Below are 21,495 nucleotides of genomic sequence, written 5' to 3' on the forward strand. Positions count from 1 at the left end.
AATGGCGAATGCTTACTTAGCATGCATTAGGCCCTGTGTGCAATCCCCAGCACCAAATTTAATGAAGTTAAATAAAATATAGAATTTATTTGCCTGAATTTGTATCCAAGGGAATGAGGAAAGTAGGCAGGCCTACTGAAGAGAGAACTCAAAGAAGTAACCTATGGAACTTCTATTCCATACTGACCATTTTCCAACTCAGGGCTACAAATTAAAATTCTTCTGTAATGTTATGGATTCTAGAGTGAAAGACCACAATCCTGAAAGAGAAAATTTCTATAAAGTATGGCAGAGAAAAAAAAATGGCTTTCTAAGAAAAGACTTGAGGTAAGTATAGACCAGTGATTCTCAACCTTCCTAATGTTTCAACTCTTTAAAACTATTCTTTATGTTATAGTGACCCCCAACCTTAAAGTAATTTCATTGCTACTTTATAACTTCAATTTTACTACTGCTGTGAATTATAATGTGTATTTGATATGCAAGATATTTGATATGTGTTGCCCCAATGGGGTCATGACCCTCAGGTTGAGAACCACTGGTCTGGAGCATTAGCTACTAATACCCAGGACAATACTTTTGACTACTATTGAAATGAATGAGGGGTAAAGTAATAAACTAAGCCTTGTGAAGACTGAATAACTGTTATGTGTCTTCCTTTGGAGAGATAGGAAGAGCCTTTTATGCAACTTACATAAGAAACCAATGACAGGTCAAATACTTGATTCTGGTCACATCTTGGTTAGTAAACTAATGAGTTAATGAAAGCTATTTACAGGACTATGGGGGGCCGGTTGTGGCCAGAGGGTGAATATCTCAAAGACAGCTGTGTCACTGAAAGTCAACACATGGGTAATGATTCACAGAAACTGCTCCGCTGGAGCACTCTGCAGGACTTGCAGGCAGCTCAAGAGACTGGAGAGCCTCATCTCGTCTTCGCTATCTATATAACCTGGGAGGAAAGCCGTGTGAATTCTGTTTTAGGATCTTCCTTAGGTTTGAAGATGTTTACTTCTTTCTCTAGGTTGCAATATTTAAACGTACGGGGAAATGATACACAGTGCAAGCCATGGTTCAAAATAATCTGTTACATAGCTAAAGGTAATGCCTACTTGTAAGAAAAAACATTATAAAATTTAAATTCCAGGAATCAATATTAAACTACTAGATCTGAGAAAGGCTATGATTGTGTAACAGAAAAGCAAGAGAAATTTCATAGAAATAAATCTTAAGTGGCAGTACCAAGGCTTTTAAAATAAGGTGATTAAAATATTTAAGAGTTAGAAAAAAAATACAAAGACAAAACAACATATGGAAATGTTTTATAAACAAAATAAAATTTATGAATCAATATAAGCACAATCAAGAACTGAAAGTATTTCACGATGAACTCAGTCATTTTAATTGATGACACAGTGAATTATAAGAGAAGTGGACAAAAACAACTGAAGATATGCAGCTGGGAGAAGAGATGGAGAAAGCAGAGAGAAGAGAAACAATGAAAATGTCTAGCATGAGTAAACTCTGAGGGGAAAGAATGAATTGGAACAAAATGGGGTCTCTAGGGTCAGCGTTAACAATTTCCCTAAGGTAAACAAGAATGTCAGGCAACTCATTTACAATGAAAAGAGAAATCTCAAGTAGGAAAATCAAAGAAAAACCACAGACACGAGACTATGCTTAGCACAAGGAAAATCATCCACTTTGCATAAAGCTTAAGAAAAAAGATGTACGATATTAGCAGATGCGAGAGCTGCATAGATGGTCAAAGTGCCAAAGATGAAAGCTCGAATACAGGACACAAGACACTGGAAGAAAGCATTAAAATATGCTACCCTGCCATGAAAATGTCCCTTCAAATGAAGATGAAATGGAGACTTTTCAGAGGCACCCACACACAAAAACTAAGAACTCTCAGTCTTTCACTAAAAGAAATGCTAAGTGGAGTTTTCAAGTGGAAGGAAACTTACCTTAGATGGAAACCAAGAGAAGCATGAAGAGATCACAAGCAATGGATAAAGAAACTGAGTAGATAAATACAAATACAGAGGAAAGGTTTACAGTAATATTGAATGAATATGTGTGTAGAATTTGATTCTTACACACATGAGATGCTTGCAGCCAGAGCCAATGGATGAGGTCAAACGGACATGAGAGCTGCTCTGCCCAGAGGGCCATAAGGAATCCAGGTTCCTGGCATTAGAGTGTTGCAGTTTTTGAGAAGCAAGGACAGTTCTCAGCCGGGGTGCTTATGATACTGGACACTCAACGGTGACCCGACTTCAACCTGAAGTGGTGACTTCTTGTTTCATACCAACAAAACTGAAAAACGCTTCAGACACCCGTGGGAGTAGGCAATGGGGAAGTGAGCTTTATTAAGGGAAGTTGACGAAAAGTGAGAAAGTAAGGAAAACAAAGGGATACTCCCAAGGAAGGAAGGATTCCCAAGAGAGGAAGAGCTGCTGAGCTGGTTCATTTCTGGGTCTCTAGAAGCTTTCTGGTAGAAACTGGACAAAGACAGACGTACCTTCTGTTGAAACTGTTTGGCATTCTGAGCTATCATGGGCTGAGCCAGAGAAAGACACATACACTATATGCATGCAGCTTTGGCACACGTGACTGGTGATGATGCTCTATTGATGTTTTTCACCCAGCTAGGAATGAGTAAAACTCCCCTTCATCAATTTCTAAGCCTCTCTTTGTGAACTGGCAACCTGGACTGTCTACGAGATTTTATCCACTTATGGTCAACCTTCCAGCTGTTTTGCTGACTGTAAACTATCCTACGCTGTGTTTGCCACATTTCTGTGATTAACTGTAGCTTCACTGTGGGATTGACTCCTATCACAGCTACCAAGATGGAACTGGAGTTGTTCTTTGTTACCTACCATTTATAGCTGTCTGTTTGGGAATCAATTTTCCCAAAACAGATGGAAGCCTTTTAGAATTCATCCTTACAATTGAATTTGCTTCACTTAGCTGCAAGAGAAGCAAGGGTATGTAGAAGGGCAAGGGTGCCTTACACATGCTCTCTGAGGAAAGAGAGCCCTGGGGAGCCAGCCATCTTGCTGACACTGGTCCAGACCCACATCCCTCCTCTCATCTGCTCATTTTTTTGTTTTGATACTTAGAATTATTATTACTAGTTTATTATAACATTTTAAGATATAAATTTTAAGTGTATAAAGTGCTATCTTGGTTTTAATTTTTTGTAGTTATCAGCTTCAAAAATTGTTTTTCATACAGTATATTTTGGTCATGTTCTTTTCATTCCCCAAACTCTTTCTACCCCCATATCTACCCAACTAATGTGGTATGTCCTGTATATGTGTTGCTTTTATTTTTTGATGACTAAAGCTGTTTTGGCCAATGGCTTAGTAGAGCAAAGCCAGGTGGGAAATCCAAGCAGAGATATATAGAGAGAGTAGACAGAGTCAATCATAGAGATGCCCTGTAGCTGAAGAAGAAGAAGGAAATTTTGGAATCTTAAGAACTTTACCAGTAGGCCATAGCCTTGTGGCAATATACAGATAGATAGAATTGGGTCACTTTAAGATATAAGAGCTAGCTAGGAATATGCTAGAATCATTGGCCAAACAGTGTTGCAATTAATGTAGTTTCTGTGTGATTATTTGGTTCTTATCAGTGGGGAAACAAGTGAGCAGCCTCCAACTACAAAATGGTCCCCACTGTCTGGGGCATGGATTCACATAAAAACGTTCAAAAAAAAAAAAAAGAAAGAAAGAAAAGAAAAGAAAAGAAAGAAGTCTTCTAGACCCACAGCTTCTTGAGAGCTTCTAGAACAGCTTCTTGAAAGACGTATTTTTTCAGATGGGCTCGATTTGCTGGCTATGTACAAGAGTGTGGCTTCTTTAAGAGCTGGCTTTTTGGTTTGTGCTGGCAGAACAAAATGGTTCTGGCCCTTTTGGGAGGTTCTGCTCTGGAGCAGTTAGATGGGGTTTGTGAGAGGAGTGCTTCAGCTTGTTAATGGCAGCATAGACCCACTGCGGTCCTGAAGCTGGGGCAGTGAGCATGGCTCGTACAGGCGGTGAACATGCCTCCGACTTATTGAAAGGCCAAGAGAGGTAGAGTCAGCATTCAGGGCTGCTGTGAGCACACGGCTTACCATTTTAAAATGTTCCTTGTCAGAAAAAGATCACAGATACACAATAAGATAGATTCACACATAAAAGACTTCTAAATGAGACACAGTGTTTTTAAAAATGTATGTAGTCTTGGGAGAGAGAGGAAAAGAGTATGGATAGTTATAAAAAGAAGTAAAGATTGTAAAGAGACAGCAGACGTAATATAAAAGAGCACAGACAGTCTTAGATCAAAAAAGTATTAGTATTAGCTGCCTGTCCCAATTTTATATATTTTATTTAAGACTCATGATAGCTTATTTTAATCTTATCCGTTCATGTCTCACATTGTCTACTTGCGGTGGCTAACATCTGCCAACCACTTCTTTGAATGTACTGTCTAGCTAGTCTAACTTTGTTTAATTGTAGTAGATGGAAAAGTTTGATTCTCTGAGCCCAAATGGGAACATTAAACCACATACTGTGCTATTGTGACTTTGTTGACAGGGACCATTTTTTGCATGGTTTCTCTAAAACTTTCACAAGACATATGTTTAAGTTATTTATTCTAGAATAAAACATACATAGGCTTAAAAATTCATGAAAATACCAATATATAAGGAAGATGTAAAAAAGAATAAAAAATGCTCTGAATTTGTAGTATTATAAGAGAAGAGGCAGACACAGTCTTGTTTAAAAAGATGTATTTTAAATCTAAGAGCCCTTAAGCCTATAACTAAAGAGAATAGAAAAGGTACAAACTATAGGCTCTGAACCAGTGGGTCTCAACCTCTCTAATGCTGAGACACTTCAATACAGATCCTCATGTTGCGGTGATCACCAACAATAAAATTATTTCATTGCTGCTTCATAACTGTAATTTTTCTACTCTTATGAATCACAATGTAAATATCTGATATTCAGGATATTTTATATGTGCCCCCAAGGGGTTGAAACCCACAGGTGGTGAACTTCTGTAAACAAAGCAGGCCCCAAAAATAACAGAAAGGGTAAATTTAAAAGAAAATTATTATTTGAAACATTGGAGACAGCCAGGTATGGTCTGCATGCCATAATCCCAGCATCTGGCTAGCCAGCCAGTTGAGGCTGAGAATAACGAATCATAAAATAGCATAGACTCTGCCCTAGATTGCTTTTCTATTGCTATGATAAAACACAAACCAAAAGCAACTTGTGAGAAGAAAGGGCTTGTTGGGAGCAGTGAGACCCCAGATCCTGAGTTTCTTGTAATTCCCTGATCTGAGTGCCTACAGCTGCTTTGAGCATGAGACCTTCAGGAGTTCCCGTTGGCAGGAGAGTGGTTTCTGGTGGGTTTGGCTGGGGCGTGGCTATCTCTATATAATCTGCCCCTGAACACAATAAAGGGGGCATTCTTGGGGAATTCAAGGATGACCCGTGTCGCTGTCTCTTTGTCTGTGTGTGTTTGTGTATTTTAAGCTCCAGCCCCCTTGCCCTAAGCTCGCGAACTGGGTGCCAACGCACAGAGCGCAGACACGGGGGTGCGGTGCGCGGCAGGGGCTTATTTAATCTTACAAGTTACAGTCCACCACTGAGGAATGTCAGGGTAGAGACTCGAGCAGGGCAGGAACTTGAAGCAGATACCACTGAGTAATACTGCTTGCTGTCTCATGCCCAGCTAGATTCCTTATAGGACCCAGAACGCCTCTTTAGGGATGGCGCTGCCAGCAGTAGTCTGGACCCTCTTACATTGAACACGACAGTCTCTCACAGTCATGGCCACAGGGCTGTCCGATCTGAGCAATTTGACTTTGAACTGTTTTACTCCCTTTACATTCAAAAATACTTATGACGGATGCTTAATATGTCATCTTGAAAGCTGAGATCCAGGACTTATAGTACCAGAAGTCTGCCACAACGTTCTTAGAGCAAATGGATCAAGCCAATGCTATATTACCAGATGAACTAATGCTTTTGTATACTGACGTTCATCATTGGCCAGCTCTTGTTTCTAGCAGTGGTCACATTCAGGAGCTATGGCTTCAGAAAGTCTGTAACAGTGAAGGAACAAGGAAGAGTGAGCATGTGCAGAGTGAACCACTCTATAGATTCTTGGTCACGCCCACCTCCTGCTCTTGGAGCAACCTTAAATTCTATGTCACAATATACTGCACAGCTGCGAGACTACAGCGAGAGTAAATAACTCAATATAATATTGTCCTGGCACACAGGAATCATTTGACACTTGCTCTGACGTTTGAAAGGCAATGATCATGGGAGTTTATAAAGAGATCGACCAAGTGACACACCACTGGCTTTCCTCTTTTCTTTCAGGATTAGTCTCACTAAACTAACAGCTGGAGGAAATGGTGAGCAGATGTGTTGGAGGCATGTCCATGCTTGACTCGGATGGAAACGAGATCATTTCTACTCGCTAGCACTGCCGTTGTACAGAGGAAAAGTGAAGGCAAGTGGTGAGATTACGCACTATAACACAGAAAACTCACAGCTTACAGGGAAATATGGTTAAGGGGCCACAGCTCTCTGAAAGTGTGCTCTGTGTTCACAAAAAGTGTGTTCTGTGATATGGAGTTAGGGTATCATTACGTTTTAATTGAGGTAAAGAAAATACTTGGGCATTGGTCATTTTATGAGTCATAGTTCAATGATGATATCACTCATCCATCACCCCAGTGTTCTCTTAAAAGCCCAACAAGTTGGGCTACGTGTAGCTGCTTACTCTCACATTTGTTTTGAATTTTCTAGAAAAAGAAATCATACAACGTACAACCTTTATGGCATGGTGTATCACTACATTTTCTCAGCTTTTCATAAATTATTATTTCTCTAGAAAACATTTTTAGAGATCGTTTTTTTCTAATTTGTCTTCCATGTTCCTCTGAAAATTTATTATATCGGTGTGTCTGTTTAGTCACTGTGCACATTTCTCTGCTTGACACATAGAATAATATTTTTTATACTTCATTAAATATTTTGTGCCTCTAGAAGCACCACCACCTCACTGAGAATATACGTGATTTATACAAACCTTTTGAGATTCATCAACGTTGTGTATATAATTTGGTTTAATAATGGGTTTATAATTTGGGTAAGAATACATTGTTTGAAGAGGTGTTCAGAAAAGCATTAGGAGCAATTGCAAATGTGTTACAAATGTCAGCAACCCGGAGAATAATTGCATTATGTTCCTGCTCGGTTCCAGTTTTCCTAATATCAGTAAACAAATGTCTAGGATGTCATCATTACTATGCATCTCTTCAAGTCAGAGTTCTAGGCTTGAGTTCTTCTCTTTTAACCAGCAAAATCCAGGCACAGTAGTCTAGGGAGTTCTGGATTTTTAAAAAGAGAATTTCACACTAGATTTAAGGATATTATTGATCTTTTGAGATGAGAAGCCATTGCAAGATTTAAATAAGAAATTGGTCGTGACTTGTGTAGTGAAAAATGAATGATTCAAAAATTCTTACTGATATCCAATGAAGAATCATTAGATTAGTGGAGGGCTGGAGAAAAGGATTCCCACTTAAGAACACTGGCTGCTCTTCCCGAGCACCCATCCGGGACTCCAGTTCCAGGGGATCTGGCATCCTCTTCTGGCCTCCAAGCACTCACGTGGTGCATATACACAGATGCAGGCAAAACTACCATACAAATAACATAAAATAAATAATAAAAATAAGACTTTGGAGAATTAATTAGAAAGGACTAGGTACTCAAAGAAGCTTTTTTGTTCAAGAGTCCAAAAAAGTAGTCGGAGTGAGTCTTTTTAAATTTGCAAGTCTTGTAAAGGTACAAGATGAAAGCCTTGGGAGGCATGTCACATTTCAGTGGAAGAACTCACCCAGCGTCTCACAGAGGATAACGTTAAAACTATGAGAAAAGCAGGTAAGTGTTTGTATAGTTATTTACGGCTAAGACTTCCTTGAGCTTTCGTCAAACTAGCAAGCATTCTCAAGGAGTTAATTATGAATATCCTTGTGTCGTTTGCTTGTTACTGAGAAGGACTTAGAGAAATAGAACCATGCTCAAAATATTTTGCGCCACTTCACCAGTCACTCAGATTCCATGTGTCTCTGGGGGTAGAATACTCATGATTAAATCCTGATGCCTTTGCGAAAAGAGGGAGAAAGGTTAGAAAAAGGTACATTCCATTCACAGTCCCCGGGTTCTCTTACCTCCCTACAACACAGTCAGCTAGTGTGGCCCCTTGACCTGGAGCTATCAGAACTGTGAACCAAAGTGAATGTCCTTCTAAATTCAGTTTGTGGTATCATGCTACAATAAATATCAAGCAGACTAATGGAATGGCTTGGTGTTTTAGGTGTAGCGACTACAAATATGCAGGCAGTATTATCTTCATTCTGTAAGCATAGAAGTCTAATACCATGGAAACAGATAAACTACAGAGCCACCTTCTCAGTGTACTAGAGGAGCTGTGAACAACGGTCAGGAAGTTCGTCCAGGTACATTGGTGTTTTTGCTTTTGCAGGCAATGTTGGAAGAATGGACGAACAAAACATCTCCGAGATTTCCTTTTGTGAGCCCATAGTGGCCCATCATTTGATCCCGCTTTACTTCCTAGTGCTCATTGGCGGCCTGGTAGGTGTCATCTCCATCCTGTTCTTGCTGGTGAAAATGAACTCACGTTCAGTGACCACTATGGCAGTCATTAACCTGGTGGTGGTCCATGGGTTATTCCTGCTGACTGTGCCTTTCCGTGTGGCATACCTCATCAAGGGGACTTGGACATTTGGATTGCCTTTCTGCAAGTTTGTGAGCGCCATGCTACACATCCACATGTACCTCACCTTCCTCTTCTACGTGGTGATTCTGGTCATCAGGTACCTCATCTTCTTCAAGCGCAGAGACAAAGTAGAATTCTATAGAAAACTGCATGCCGTTGCCGCCAGTACTGCTATGTGGCTTTTGGTGATTGTCATTGTGGTACCCCTGGTGGTTTCTCAGTATGGAAATAATGAAGAATACAACGAGCAACACTGCTTTAGATTCCATAAAGAACTTGTCCGTGATTATGTACAAGTTCTCAACTATATAATAGTCATTATTGTCATAACCATTGCAATGGTTCTCTTGGGTATCCAAGTCTTCATCACACTGTCCATGGTGCGGAAGCTTCGCCACTCCTTACTATCCCACCAGGAGTTCTGGGCTCAGTTGAAAAATCTGTTTTTTATAGGCATAATCTTCATTTGTTTTCTTCCCTACCAGTTCTTTAGGATGTATTACTTGTATGCAGTGACGCATCCCAAGAACTGTGAAGACAACGTTGCATTTTACAACGAAATTTTCTTAAGCACAACAGCAATCAGCTGCTTTGATTTACTGCTCTTTGTCCTTGGAGGAAGCCACTGGGTTAAGCAAAAGATTATCGACCTATGGAACTGCCTTTTATGCCGTTAGCCAAACTACAGTGTTTATTACGTTCTGTTGGGAATGAGAATAAGCAAGGGAGGTAAGAATGGCTTTGCATTGCTTGATCAAAACCTTGCCTTGGCCCAGACAAAGAAAAGGACTAAAAAGTATCTAAGTGCTCTCTGTAGTTTGTAAAAGATGTCCTTGCAAAAATGAGTTGTGGTAGAGCTATGTGGAATTGCAATTGTATTATTTTCCAAGATACAGTGTCTGCTTAGCCAATCCAGAAAATGTGGGTCTGCTGGATGCTGGAGTTTTATTAGGGCAGGGTGACTTCCATGGGTTTGACACATGGTTCCCCCTCCAGGCTTCCTGCTGCAACGAGGTAAAGAAGAGTCATTTTCATCCCACTTCTCCTTCCCAAGGCTAACCCTGGTCATCAAACAGCTTCAAATAAAAACAACTCCGTTGTTTAACAGACAAGTTGACACAGTCAACACACACACACACACACACATTCTGACAAAACAATCAGAAAAATGGAGGAGTAAGAAACTTTTCGCAGGGCGGTGGTGGCGCACGCCTTTAATCCCAGCACTCGGGAGGCAGAGAGGCAGGCGGATCTCTGTGAGTTCGAGACCAGCCTGGTCTACAAGAGCTAGTTCCAGGACAGGCTCCAAAACCACAGAGAAACCCTGNAGAGAGGCAGGCGGATCTCTGTGAGTTCGAGACCAGCCTGGTCTACAAGAGCTAGTTCCAGGACAGGCTCCAAAACCACAGAGAAACCCTGTCTCGAAAAAAAAAAAAAAGAAACTTTTCTGTATCATCCTAACTTTGGAGGAAATGTCTGGACTTCTGCTTTGATAAGTTTTTCTAGCTTTGCCCTTCTAAAAGTTATGTTAAAGGACATGGGTAATGAACTACCATCAATCACACTGTCTGTGATTCTTCGTAACCTTATTAAGATGCCTAAGTAATGGTGAAAGTCCTGCTCACAGTGAAATGAACAGCAATGCAGGATAATCAACCTCATTTTCTTTTCTTGTTCTGTGAAATAATTTTTATGTCTTTGGCCACAGTTAATGCATTTTCCCCATTTGAAGATAAAACGTTATACTGTAGTCTTTAAGTTTATTCCAGTCTTAAAATTATATATTTTTAAATAAATAAAACCTATATGTTTGAGCAAAAACAACATTGGGGGGAATATAGAATAGCTCTTATTAGAATATATGAAATTAGGGTGTACTAAGAGAGCTTTGCGCTTTAGAAAGCATTTGAAAATGAATGTATAAATATTCTGGGAAGTATTACCATTCCATCCTTTACAATATTAAATCATATGATAGCTTCGCCAGATTCTTCGTAGTGTTTTGCAATTTGGTTCATAATTTGTGACATATGGCATATTTAACCGCATTAAACTTTTATTTGAAGAACAATTCCTGACTGAGTTCACATACAGGCTTATGTTTGTAGTTAATTGCCTTTGGTTTCATTTTGCCTTTTCCTCTTATTCATGCTCAAGTCTCCCTCAGTCTCGTGATCTGAGAGTTTTCAGGGCACTGAACCACGTCCGTATTTAAGGCTTCGGAAACCTGAAGTCATTAGTGGTCTGAGTAGGACAGGAGAGTCCCAGGGCGCTTTTTCCCAGAAGGGACATCCTGACATCTACAAGGCTTTTCCTTAGTTGCTGCTGTTCCATGGATCCCAGCTTCTTCTGAGGGACAAGAAGTGCCCTGGGAGGCTCTGGTTTCTGTGAAATTACCAAAGCATAACAGCTAATCCTAAAGAAAAATATGTAGCAATCACTGCCAATGTGGCTGTTTCTAACTTTTCCTCTTGAAAATTTCAACTCTCCATTCCCATCTCCCCTTTAAAAACACTTCTTCCATTTATTACTTGTTTTCTGTTCTCGTTTATTTTCTAAGTTTTTTCCCTCCCTTTGACTCATAAAGTTTGGAAAATCATTGCTTATACCCATAAACATTTTCAGGAAATTTGTAACATCCACAAAACGAATAAGAAAATAAAGATAGAATAAAATATTTAGAATAAGCTTTACTTGAGAGAGTTTCCTACGGGCTTTCTCCTTGTGGATACTGTAAGTATAGACTGTACATCATACTTTTATAGACTGGATTATATCTTTCAGACTTTAGATATGCTGATGCAAAGCAGTTACGCTTCTCTCAATATTATAATAAGGGGCCCATCTATTTCTATTGTTCTATATATAGAATTGTTATCTAGAGTATAGAAATGCAACATTCTGTAATTTCTAATACCTTGTTGATTGGGTTTCACAAAATAAATGAAATGTTTTCAAGTTGCCTAGTTGTTTTGATTTAGTTAATATAAAAATAGATGCTACATGCGAATGGGAAGTGACATTAGTCTCAAAGACCAAGGGTAGGATCTGATGGTGAGATCGGAAACTAATTAGACATTTGACCTCGCATTAAAAAGAATCATCTTGTCTTGCTGTAGAGTTGAATAATCTTCCAGACATGTAGGAAGTGGCACATACGTGGGTAATTGTTAGAGAAAATGGACTTTATTCAGTTTTCAAAAGGACATTTTTTTTAGTTTATATTTTAAAAACAATTTTTTCTCATTTTACATACCTATCCACTTTTCTCCTGCTCTCTCTACCTTCCCCTCTACCCTACCTCATCCATTCCTCAGAGAGGATAAGGCTTCCATAGGGTGTCAACAATGACTGACCTACTAATTTGAGGCAGGAACAAGGCCCTCCCCACTATATTTAGGCTGAGCAAAGTATCCCTCCAAAAAGAATGGACTCCAAAAAGTCAGTTCAAGCACTAGGGATAAATCCTGGTCCCACTGCCAGGGGCCCCACACACTAGCCAAGCCACACAACTGTCACCCATATTCAGAGTGCCTAGTTAGGTCCTATACAGGACCCCCATCATCAGAATGGAGTCAGTGAGTTCCCATTAGCTCAGGTGAGCTGTTCCTGTGGGTATCCCCATCAAGATCTTAACCCCTTTGCTCATATTAGTGTTCCTCCCTTTCTTTGACTGAACTTTGGGAGCTTGGCACCGTGCTTTGCTGTACATCAGTTGCTGGATGAAGGTTTTTTGATGACAGTTAAGGTAGTCATCCATCTGATTGCATGGGAAGACCAGTTTAGGTACCCTCTCCACTATTGCTTAGGGTCTTAGCTGAGGTCATCCTTATAGATTCCCGGGGATTTCCCTGGTGCCAGGTTGCACACTAGCCCCATAAAGACTCCCACAATCAAGATATCTCTATCATTGTTCTTCCTCTCTGTCCTTCCTTCATCTTGACACATCCTGTTCCCTCATGTTCTCCTCCCCACTTCCTCCTCTCCGCCTGCCCTTGTACCCTCCCTTCTCTCCCCCCTCTACCATACCCCCAATTTTTTTCAGGAGATCTTGTCTATTTCCCCTTCCCCAAGGATCCATGTATGCCTCTCTTAGGGTTCTCCTTGTTATTTAGCTTCTCTGGGATCATGGACTATAGGCTGGCTATCCTTCAGTTTATGTCTAATATTCACTTATGAGTGAGTACATACCGTGTTTGTCCTTCTGAGTCTGGGTTACCTCACTCAGTTTTTTTTTTCTAGTTCCATCCATTTGTATGCAAATTTCAAGATGTCACTGTTCTTTACTGCTGAGTAGTATTCCATTGTGTAATTTCTTTGGTTGAGGGGCATCCAGGTTATTTCCAGGTCCTGGCTATTATGAATAATTCTGCTATGAACACAGTTGAAAAAAATGTCCTTGTGGTATGAGTGTGCACTTTTTGGGTATATGCCCAAGAGAGTGGTATTGCTGGGTCTCGAGGTAGATTGATTCGCAATTTTCTGAGAAACTGCCCATACTGATTTTCAAAGTGGTTGTTCAAATTTGTACTCCCACTCTTAGTATTCTTAGTACATGTAGGAGTGTTCCCCTTAGTCCACATCCTTTTCAGCATAAGCTATCATTGGTGTTTTTGATCTTAGTCATTCTGACTTGTGTAAGATGGTATCTCAGAGTCATTTTGATTTGCATCTTCCTGGTAGCTAAGGACATTGAGTAGTTCTTTAAGTGTCTTTTGGCCATTTGAGATTCTTCTTGGACTATTTGGTATTTTAATATTTAGTTTCTTGAGTGCTTTATATATTTTGGAGATCAGTACGCTGATCGATGTGGGATTGGTAAAGATCTTTTCCCATTCTGTAGGCTGCTGTTTTGTCTTATTGACTGTGTCCTTTGCTTTACTGAAGCTTCTCAGTTTCAGGAGGTCCCATTTATGTTTTGTTGCTCTCAGTGTCTGTGCTACTGGGGTTATATAAAAGCTATTTTGTTGATTTTCTCAAAAAACCAGCTTTCAGTCTCATTGATTCTTTGTGTTGTTTTCTTTGTTTCTATTTTATTGATTTCAGCTTTCAATTTGATTATTTCCTGTCTTCTACTCCTCCTGAGTGCATCTCCTTCTTTTTGTTCTAGAGCTTTCAGGTGTACTGTTAATTCACTAGTGTGAACTTTCTCTATTTTCTTTGTGTGGGCACTTAGTGCTATGAACTTTCCTCATAGTACTGCTTTCATAGTGTGCTATAAGTTTGTGTATGTTGGGCTTTCATTTTCGTGAATTCTAGGAAATCTTTAAGTGTTTTGATTATTATATGGTAAAAGGACTTTTTTGCCCAGCCTATTTGATATCTGGAAGCTTCTTGTGCATTTATAGGTATATCCTTCTTTAGGTTGGGAAAGTTTGCTTCTATAATTTTGTTGAATATATTTTCTGTGTCTTTGAGCTGGAGTTCTTTGTAGTAGGAGGCTGCTTGTTTGTTCCTGACTGACCAGACCACGAAATAACCACTCAGAAACTATATTTGCAGTACTGTTTGGCCAGTATCTTAAGCATATTGCTAGCTAGCTCTTATATCCTAAACTAACCCATTTCTATTAATCTGTGTATCATCACTTAGCTGTGGCTTACCACAGCTAAGTTCCAGCTTGTCTGTCTCTGGTGAAGGTTACATGGCTTCTCACTGACTCCACCTTCTTTCTCCCAGCATTCAGTTTAGTTTTCCCACCTAGCTCTATTCTGCTAAGTCACTGGCTGAAACAGCTTTATTCATTAACCAATAAAAACAACACATATACAGAAGGACTTCCCACACCAGTTCTTCTCCTTCTTCTGTTCTTATTATTCTTAGGTTTGGTCTTTTCAAGGTATCCCAGTTTTCCTGGATGTTTTATGTTAAGGATTTTTTTTTATTTTAACATTTTCTTTGACCAATAAATCTATTTCCTCTACTGTATCTTCAACTCCTGAGATTCCCCCTTCCATCTCTTATAATCTGTTGGTTATGCTTGCATCTGTAGTCCCTGTTTGTTTACCCAGATTTTCCATTTTCAGAATCCCCTCAGTATGTGTTTATTGTCTCTATTTCAATTTTCAAGTCTTGAACTGTTTGAACTGTTTGCTTCACCTGTTTGATTGTTTTTTCTTAGGTTTCTTGGCTTTCCTTAAGAGATTCATTAATTTCTTCCATGTTTTGTTTGTCTTTTCCTCCCTTAAAAATGGACAAACTCTTTAATGATCTCTAGCATCTTCATAAAGTTATATTTAAGGATGTTTTCTTTTGCTTCTTCTAGGTTAGGATGCTCCGGTCTTCTTTTTGTATGACCACTAGGTTTATGTGTTGCCATAATGCTCTTTAGGTTGTTGAATATATTCTTTGGTGCCTACCCATCTCTCTCACCAATTGCTGCAGCTTGGGCCTGTGGTTAGGTGGTCACTCTTCCTCCTGGTGCTGGTGAAGCCATGCCTCTGGTAGTTGCTGATGTGGCTCTAGGGGCTCCTTTCCAGGTTTAATCAGGACCAAGGCTCAGGTGGTTGTAGGTATAGTGGGGGATGGTTGCAAATGTGGGGAGGCTGCTTTGGGGTCTTCAACTGGGAGCCCAGACACTCACCTTTCCAGAGGCAGTCAGTCCAATGCTCTTGTATTCATAGATGAGGTGGGGGATGGTTGCAGGTATGGGGAGGCTGCTCTCAGGTTTCTAGGACTTCACTGGGGTGGAGATGGGGCATGGGATATATCACCAGGGGCTATAATCTAGAGATCTTGGCTCTCCAGTTGGGAACCTAGACACTCATTTATCCAGGGGAAGTTAGGGCCAAGGCTCCTGTGGTCAGAGGTGGATTTGGGTGTGGGAAGGCTGCTCCCAGGTCTCTGGGGCTTTGCTGGGTGGAGGTGAGGTGCGGCATAAGGACATTTTTTGACTCAAATTTTTTGAAACCACAATTATCATAAATATCAAGGAAAGATGAACTTTGCTAAGAGTTGTCTATTATTTTTTAAAAGATAGCATGATTAACAAGCAAGACAATTTATGACATTAAAATACAACACCACACTATCATAAATGATCATTTTTACTGTTGTGTTCAGGTGTGGATTATATATCAATATATAAGTTGCCAATATCATGTTGCCTCATTTTGTCTCCATTGTTAATACACACTAAAATACATTTTTCTTATACTTATTATATATTAGCAAGGAAAGTTATAAAATTCACTATCTTAAAACTCCATTTGAGAATGGGAAAGTGTTATTTAATATTTTGATACAAAACAAGGCTTATTTTGGTCTGAGAGTTGAGAACTACTGATCTAAAATTAACAGGATCAGTTGTAAAAGGAGGGTTTGTCTATGTGAACGTTAGTACCCTGGAAAAATATGCTGATGTCTTAGGAATACTGCCCTAGAGTTGATAAAAATTCTTGATTTTTTCTTCTGTTTGTTAAATGTTATTTTTAGGAAAATGACAAGGATGTCTTTGTCTGTGTTTCATTTGCTAACTAAAAGGCATTTCTCTGTCATCATTGTCAGACTGACTTAAAGACCAATGTCCAATAGATTCTAGATCCAAAGACAAGATAATGGTTGAGATGCAGGTAGACATTAAAAAATTGCTTTTGGCATCCTAGTCAACAGTTGTTCTTTTCTTAATGTTCTTGCGAAAGGGTCATTGAATTGGGGAGAAAATCACTCTGTTTATTTGAAGTGAAATGAGTTATGTGTGGAGTAAATCAAGAGGTCTAGAAAATCCTCCTGCTTCTAAGATTTCCCTCCAAGAAACTGCCACTAAATCTGCATCCCTGGGTCAAAATGTCCATTTTTCTGAAGGTGACTGTCAGGAAACTGTGTCATCAGCTTTGGGGTTTAAGTCAGTGAGAGGAACATTTGCTGTCACCTTAGGTTGGCTAAGTTTTGCTTACTTACCTCTAATAAGATGAGGGACACAGCCTAGAATGAGAATGTCCCATCCACTGGCACTATGGAGCAAAGAACTAAACCCTCCTTGCAACAGAGGCTCATTGAACATTCTGGAAATAGCTAATGAGGAGCGTTCCATGGTAAAAGGCCACAGTGATGGTGCACTCTTTTTATAATGCCAAGAAAGCTCACCCTGTATGCGGATTACATGTATCAGACAGCCGAGAAAATTGAATAGAGGCAGCTGCTTGGGAAAATGAGACTGCTTCTGGAGAACCCCAAGCTAAGGGCATGCAGGCTTAGAGGAACCTTGTTCAGTGGTTTTGGGCAAACATGAGGCTGCATGTGAAAGACTGATGGGGAGAACAAGGAAAATGCTTCCAACAAAGGTAAGGTGATGCTGTTCGCTTTAAGTGTATCTTAGTGTTTCTTGTTATTAGCAATGATTTTTCTCCCCTTTTTGCTGCCCTTCCTCCATTCCTCCCTCCCTTCTTTGCTCTCACTCTCTTCCCATTTCTCTGTATTTGAATCTGAACCATAGTTCTTACAGAAGGCATGGTGTTGGCATGAAGACATGACCATTGCCCATCTGACCAGTCATTTTAGAGGAGAATAATCATCTCATCCCAGATGAAGAATAAAATTCCTTAAAATCTAGAGGAATCAAGATTATCTCTTTTATTTGCAGAAAAACATTGTTTTAAGTGTCAAATGTAAACACCGAAGTCTATACCTGCCTCCTAGAAGAGCTTCTTCAGGTCTGCCCATCTTTTTCAGGCCTACAGAGTCTCAAATTCAGAAAAGTCCAGAAAGTCTGGAATGATGTCCAGCTCTGAATATAAAGCACAAGTTTTATGATAATCTGATAGTCTACCATATTCCCTGATCAGTCATTTCATTTCCAAAATCACAAAGAGTATTTATTCTTCTTGGCAGTGGACCTTACACTGATAACAGTTGATTAGTGAATTAGAAGTTATATGGTTTTTAAGGTTAATTGTTAATAATTAGGAATTTAGGTATATGTGACATGAACTTTTACATGTAAGTACTGAACACATGGAGAAAGTTAAAAGCACAGACACAATAAAGGAATATCCAGAGTACATCGGCACAAAGACTACAGTCTCCCTAGAAGGGTTTTTTGAGCACAAGGCAAGCAAACGGAAGCAGTTTTATATCTGAACATGTTTTAAAATTTAAAGGTAGAGGAAAAAATGCCAGCAAATCCATGAAAGTGGAACATGGAAAATAATTAGAAAAGAATTAACTATGTTCTTTCACAGTGTACAGTCCAAGAAATGAAGGGTTTCAGTGGAAGGTGGGGGAAATTAATACCTGTCAGGTTTTGATGAAAAATATTGCTTCAAGCTCTGCAAACAGGTAAATTGTGTGTGCACATATGCTCACGAGGATATTTTGGGGGTATGTTTCTCATGATCTCACAAAAAATTACCCCAGAAACATTGCTTCTTCAACACTCAGATCTCCAAGAGCATCAAGCCATTTCTCCTCCCTCACCAGTCATCTTTGAAGAGTCAAAGGGCTGGCAAATCCACATTTTGTTTAAAGTAGGATGCAGTAAGCATCAAGTCTGGGAGAGCAGTTCTTCCACAATTCTTGCAGCTGGAAACCATCTCCCTAGGGTTCCACCTCTCATGCTTGTCTTCTGGACCCTCCCACTCCTAACTGATGTTTCATGGATGTTAACATCCGTGCTGATATTTCCTTGTCTAAATCAGTAAGAATCAGCAAGGATTCAGAGAAGCATCTTCTGAATCATCTCTCATTTTGGAACCATCATCAAAATCTTAACTTTCGGAAATTTTTTTACATGTTTAGTTTCATAGCATTGACCTCTTTTACCATCTCAAATTTTATTGTAAACTACTGACATAATTTTGGCCTTAATCTTCTATTCTATAAGAAACATGTATTTGGAATTTTATGAATAGTTCAAAACTAACCAGTCTTGCCCACTATTTCTGTCTATCACAGAGAATTCTTTGTATAGTGCTTTCCTTTACAATTCGGGTAGTTCACATGATTCAGTACCCACTGCTTTTTGTCCCCGTTGGCATGCTTCTCAGTTGCTACTTGGCAACTTCTTATCAAGGCAGGAAGCTAACTGACAGTCATTGGTGTCAGCAGCCAGGACTGTAGAAAGCTCTCCCTGGCCTGCGGCCTCTTGTTTAAGGTTATTGATGTGTTGTGTTCAGTGGACAGCTCTGTGCATCTACAATGACTCAGGGGTTGGGAAGCTGTTTGGTCCTCGTGTACAAGCCTCCTCTGCCCAATGACAATGGACTTCCAAGTAGCATATGGATCTGCAGATGAGAGGTGCTTATCCATAGGGAGAGTTTCGTTTATCTATTGAGAGTATTGAGAAATACAATAACCATGCAGTGATTCTTTCTTAATGTGAAATGCATTGAATGCCATATTGTATGATGTATTTTTATAAGTCACTGTATTTGAATCACACCATTGTAGAAATATAATAAAAAAAATAATTGTGACAATATAGTCATGTGACCCGTGAGATGGTGGTTGTGGAAAGAACCACAGAGAGATAATTGTGTTGACAATGTCAGTCAGTTAGTTAGAAAAGAAGTCTTTGACCTTGATACCCTTTAATCAATCTTAGGATTCAGTGGAGATAAAAAGAGCCTGCCTGGTTCTGCTCTTGCTGTTGGCAAAACATTATCCCAGCTGACATACTGCTTCAAAAAAAAACCTGCTAATGGTGTTTGAGGTTGAATATCATTGTAAACATTAAAAAAATGGAGCATACGCTGAACTGCTTTGAAATAATCAACTTGGGATGTATCCCATTTTAAAAAATAAACCTGCCTCTTGTCAATATTAAAAGATTAAAACTGTGATGCTTGTCAAAGTGTGACTTGTTCCAGCTGGCATGGAATGTCTGAATGTTCTTTGAAAGGCCTGACGGGGTGAAAATGTGCTCAACTTGAACTGTGCTGTGGGTGGGGGCACAGAAGGGCCTGTTCTGAACAACGTCTCACTTGGCAAGGAGCAGAGCTACTGGAAATGCAGCGTTCACACTTTTGTTTCAGATTAATTAGGTTAGATGCAAGTCATCAAACAGCTATGGTGCATGATGCAAATGGATCACTCTACTATGATACTTTCAATAAATACGATCTTTTATATCCTTAAATGTAAGGCACAGCTCCAAAAGACCAACGTAAATCATTCTTTTAGAGTAAGCATGCTTTAAAATATGAAACCACGAAATTATGAACGTCATCCCAACACCTCCATTGTTTCATCATCCCCAGTGCTTCTTATAGGTCCCCTGGAGCAGCATTTTACCACCCCCTCCACATTTTCCAATTTCAGCATGTGTACAAAAGATGCTGCAGTAAGTAACTCGGGGCATTCAGCTACTCCCTACACTTAATGTAGGCTCACTGCTCTGCTTCTTCCATAAGCTTTGTTTAATAAAAGTTTTCAAAAATTCTGTGTGCCTTCTATGTCTAGCTCCTCGTCACCCATCAGTTCTTTGACCCAGTTTCACAGTTGTTTGGACACTCTACTCCATGATAGGATTTGTCGATGTTTTTGATGACATCACTTTACATATCTGGTGGTTAACTATGAGTCTTCCTCTTAGTTTCAAATAAAGCAATGATAAAATAATTGGTCTCTTTCACTGAAATACTTCCTTCAGTTCTTAGAAGCTCTTGTTCTTATTTTTTTCTTGTACTACCTATGTTAGTTCATTTCAATTTCTATCCTGTCTTTAAAGCTTTAAGTTTAGAGTGACACAGGACTCACTACTCTGTGATCTTCCTGCCACTTCCGGAAGAGTTATCATGCAACCATGGCTATAAATGTTAATGGATATATATATATATATATATATATATATATATATATCCTTCACATACTGATTTCTCCACATTAAAGTTCTTGCTTTGTCCTCTTTCCTGAATTCTAGTCACAAACACAGAACAGGCAACTTGAAACCACCACTTATAATCATAGGCGGTTTCAGTCTAGTAACCAGGGCAGAACACATGATTTCTTCTCTCCTCTGCCTTGCTCATCTCAGAAATTGGCACCACATTTTACCAATTTGCTCAGACCAAATACCAAGAAACTATTCTTAATGATCTTTGTATCCATCAAATTCCACCCATGAAATGGAGACCTTATGTACTTCCCCAGGGAAAATTTAATACAATGCCATTAGGAATAGTAGAAGACTAGAGTGATAAGGAAATTAGCTACTGAGAAGTAAAATACTAAAGATTACAGCAAATAGACAATATGCTCACCGTTTTCAAGTGTGTGTTAGAGAATGTAATAGGAAACGAATCTGTCTAAGGCCTGCCACTCCCATCACCACCACCACCATGGACTGAAACTAAGACCTCAGTTGAAAGAGTGAGCAGAGGGTCTCTGCAACACCCACCGGATAAGGAAAATATTATTTCTCGGTGCTGATGTGTTGATAGAACTCTCTAGAAAGTCATAAAGTGGTGTCATGACAGCATGTTCCAGGGGATAAAGTGGACCTGAGACTATGCTGGGAATCCGTCCAGGACTTTGGACATCTTAGGGAGCTATGCACTGAGCTGCAGGGACAGCTGCCCACAGATGTGCTGTTGATGATTACAGGAGGTTGCTGTGAGGACCAAGTAAAGAGCGGGGAAGCAGCCTGTTCCTCATCAACATCTTGTGGAGGAGATGCTAAGTTTAGGACCACACCTATTGACAGGGGTGATGTGGGATTCCCCTCTGTATGCT

General features: G+C 39.6%; 1 protein-coding gene across 3 annotated transcripts in view; it reads left to right on the top strand.

Annotated features, from left to right (window-relative positions):
* The window catches only part of LOC126501493 (probable G-protein coupled receptor 141), a 52,484-nt gene extending 42,367 nt beyond the window's left edge, over positions 1-10,117 (top strand). For all 3 annotated transcript variants that reach the window (XM_050142166.1, XM_050142165.1, XM_050142167.1), the window contains 2 exons: positions 6,396-6,528; positions 8,572-10,117. In XM_050142166.1, coding sequence (XP_049998123.1) covers positions 6,471-6,528; positions 8,572-9,503 — 990 coding nt within the window. In that variant the 5' untranslated portion in view covers positions 6,396-6,470 and the 3' untranslated portion in view covers positions 9,504-10,117. The remainder of the gene's footprint in view (positions 1-6,395; positions 6,529-8,571) is intronic.
* Positions 10,118-21,495: the final 11,378 nt, after the last annotated feature.

Source organism: Alexandromys fortis, unplaced genomic scaffold, assembly GCF_014885135.2.
Source record: "Alexandromys fortis isolate MF-2015 unplaced genomic scaffold, M_Fortis_MF-2015_v1.1 scaffold_5, whole genome shotgun sequence".
NCBI classification, from domain to species: Eukaryota; Metazoa; Chordata; class Mammalia; order Rodentia; family Cricetidae; genus Alexandromys; species Alexandromys fortis.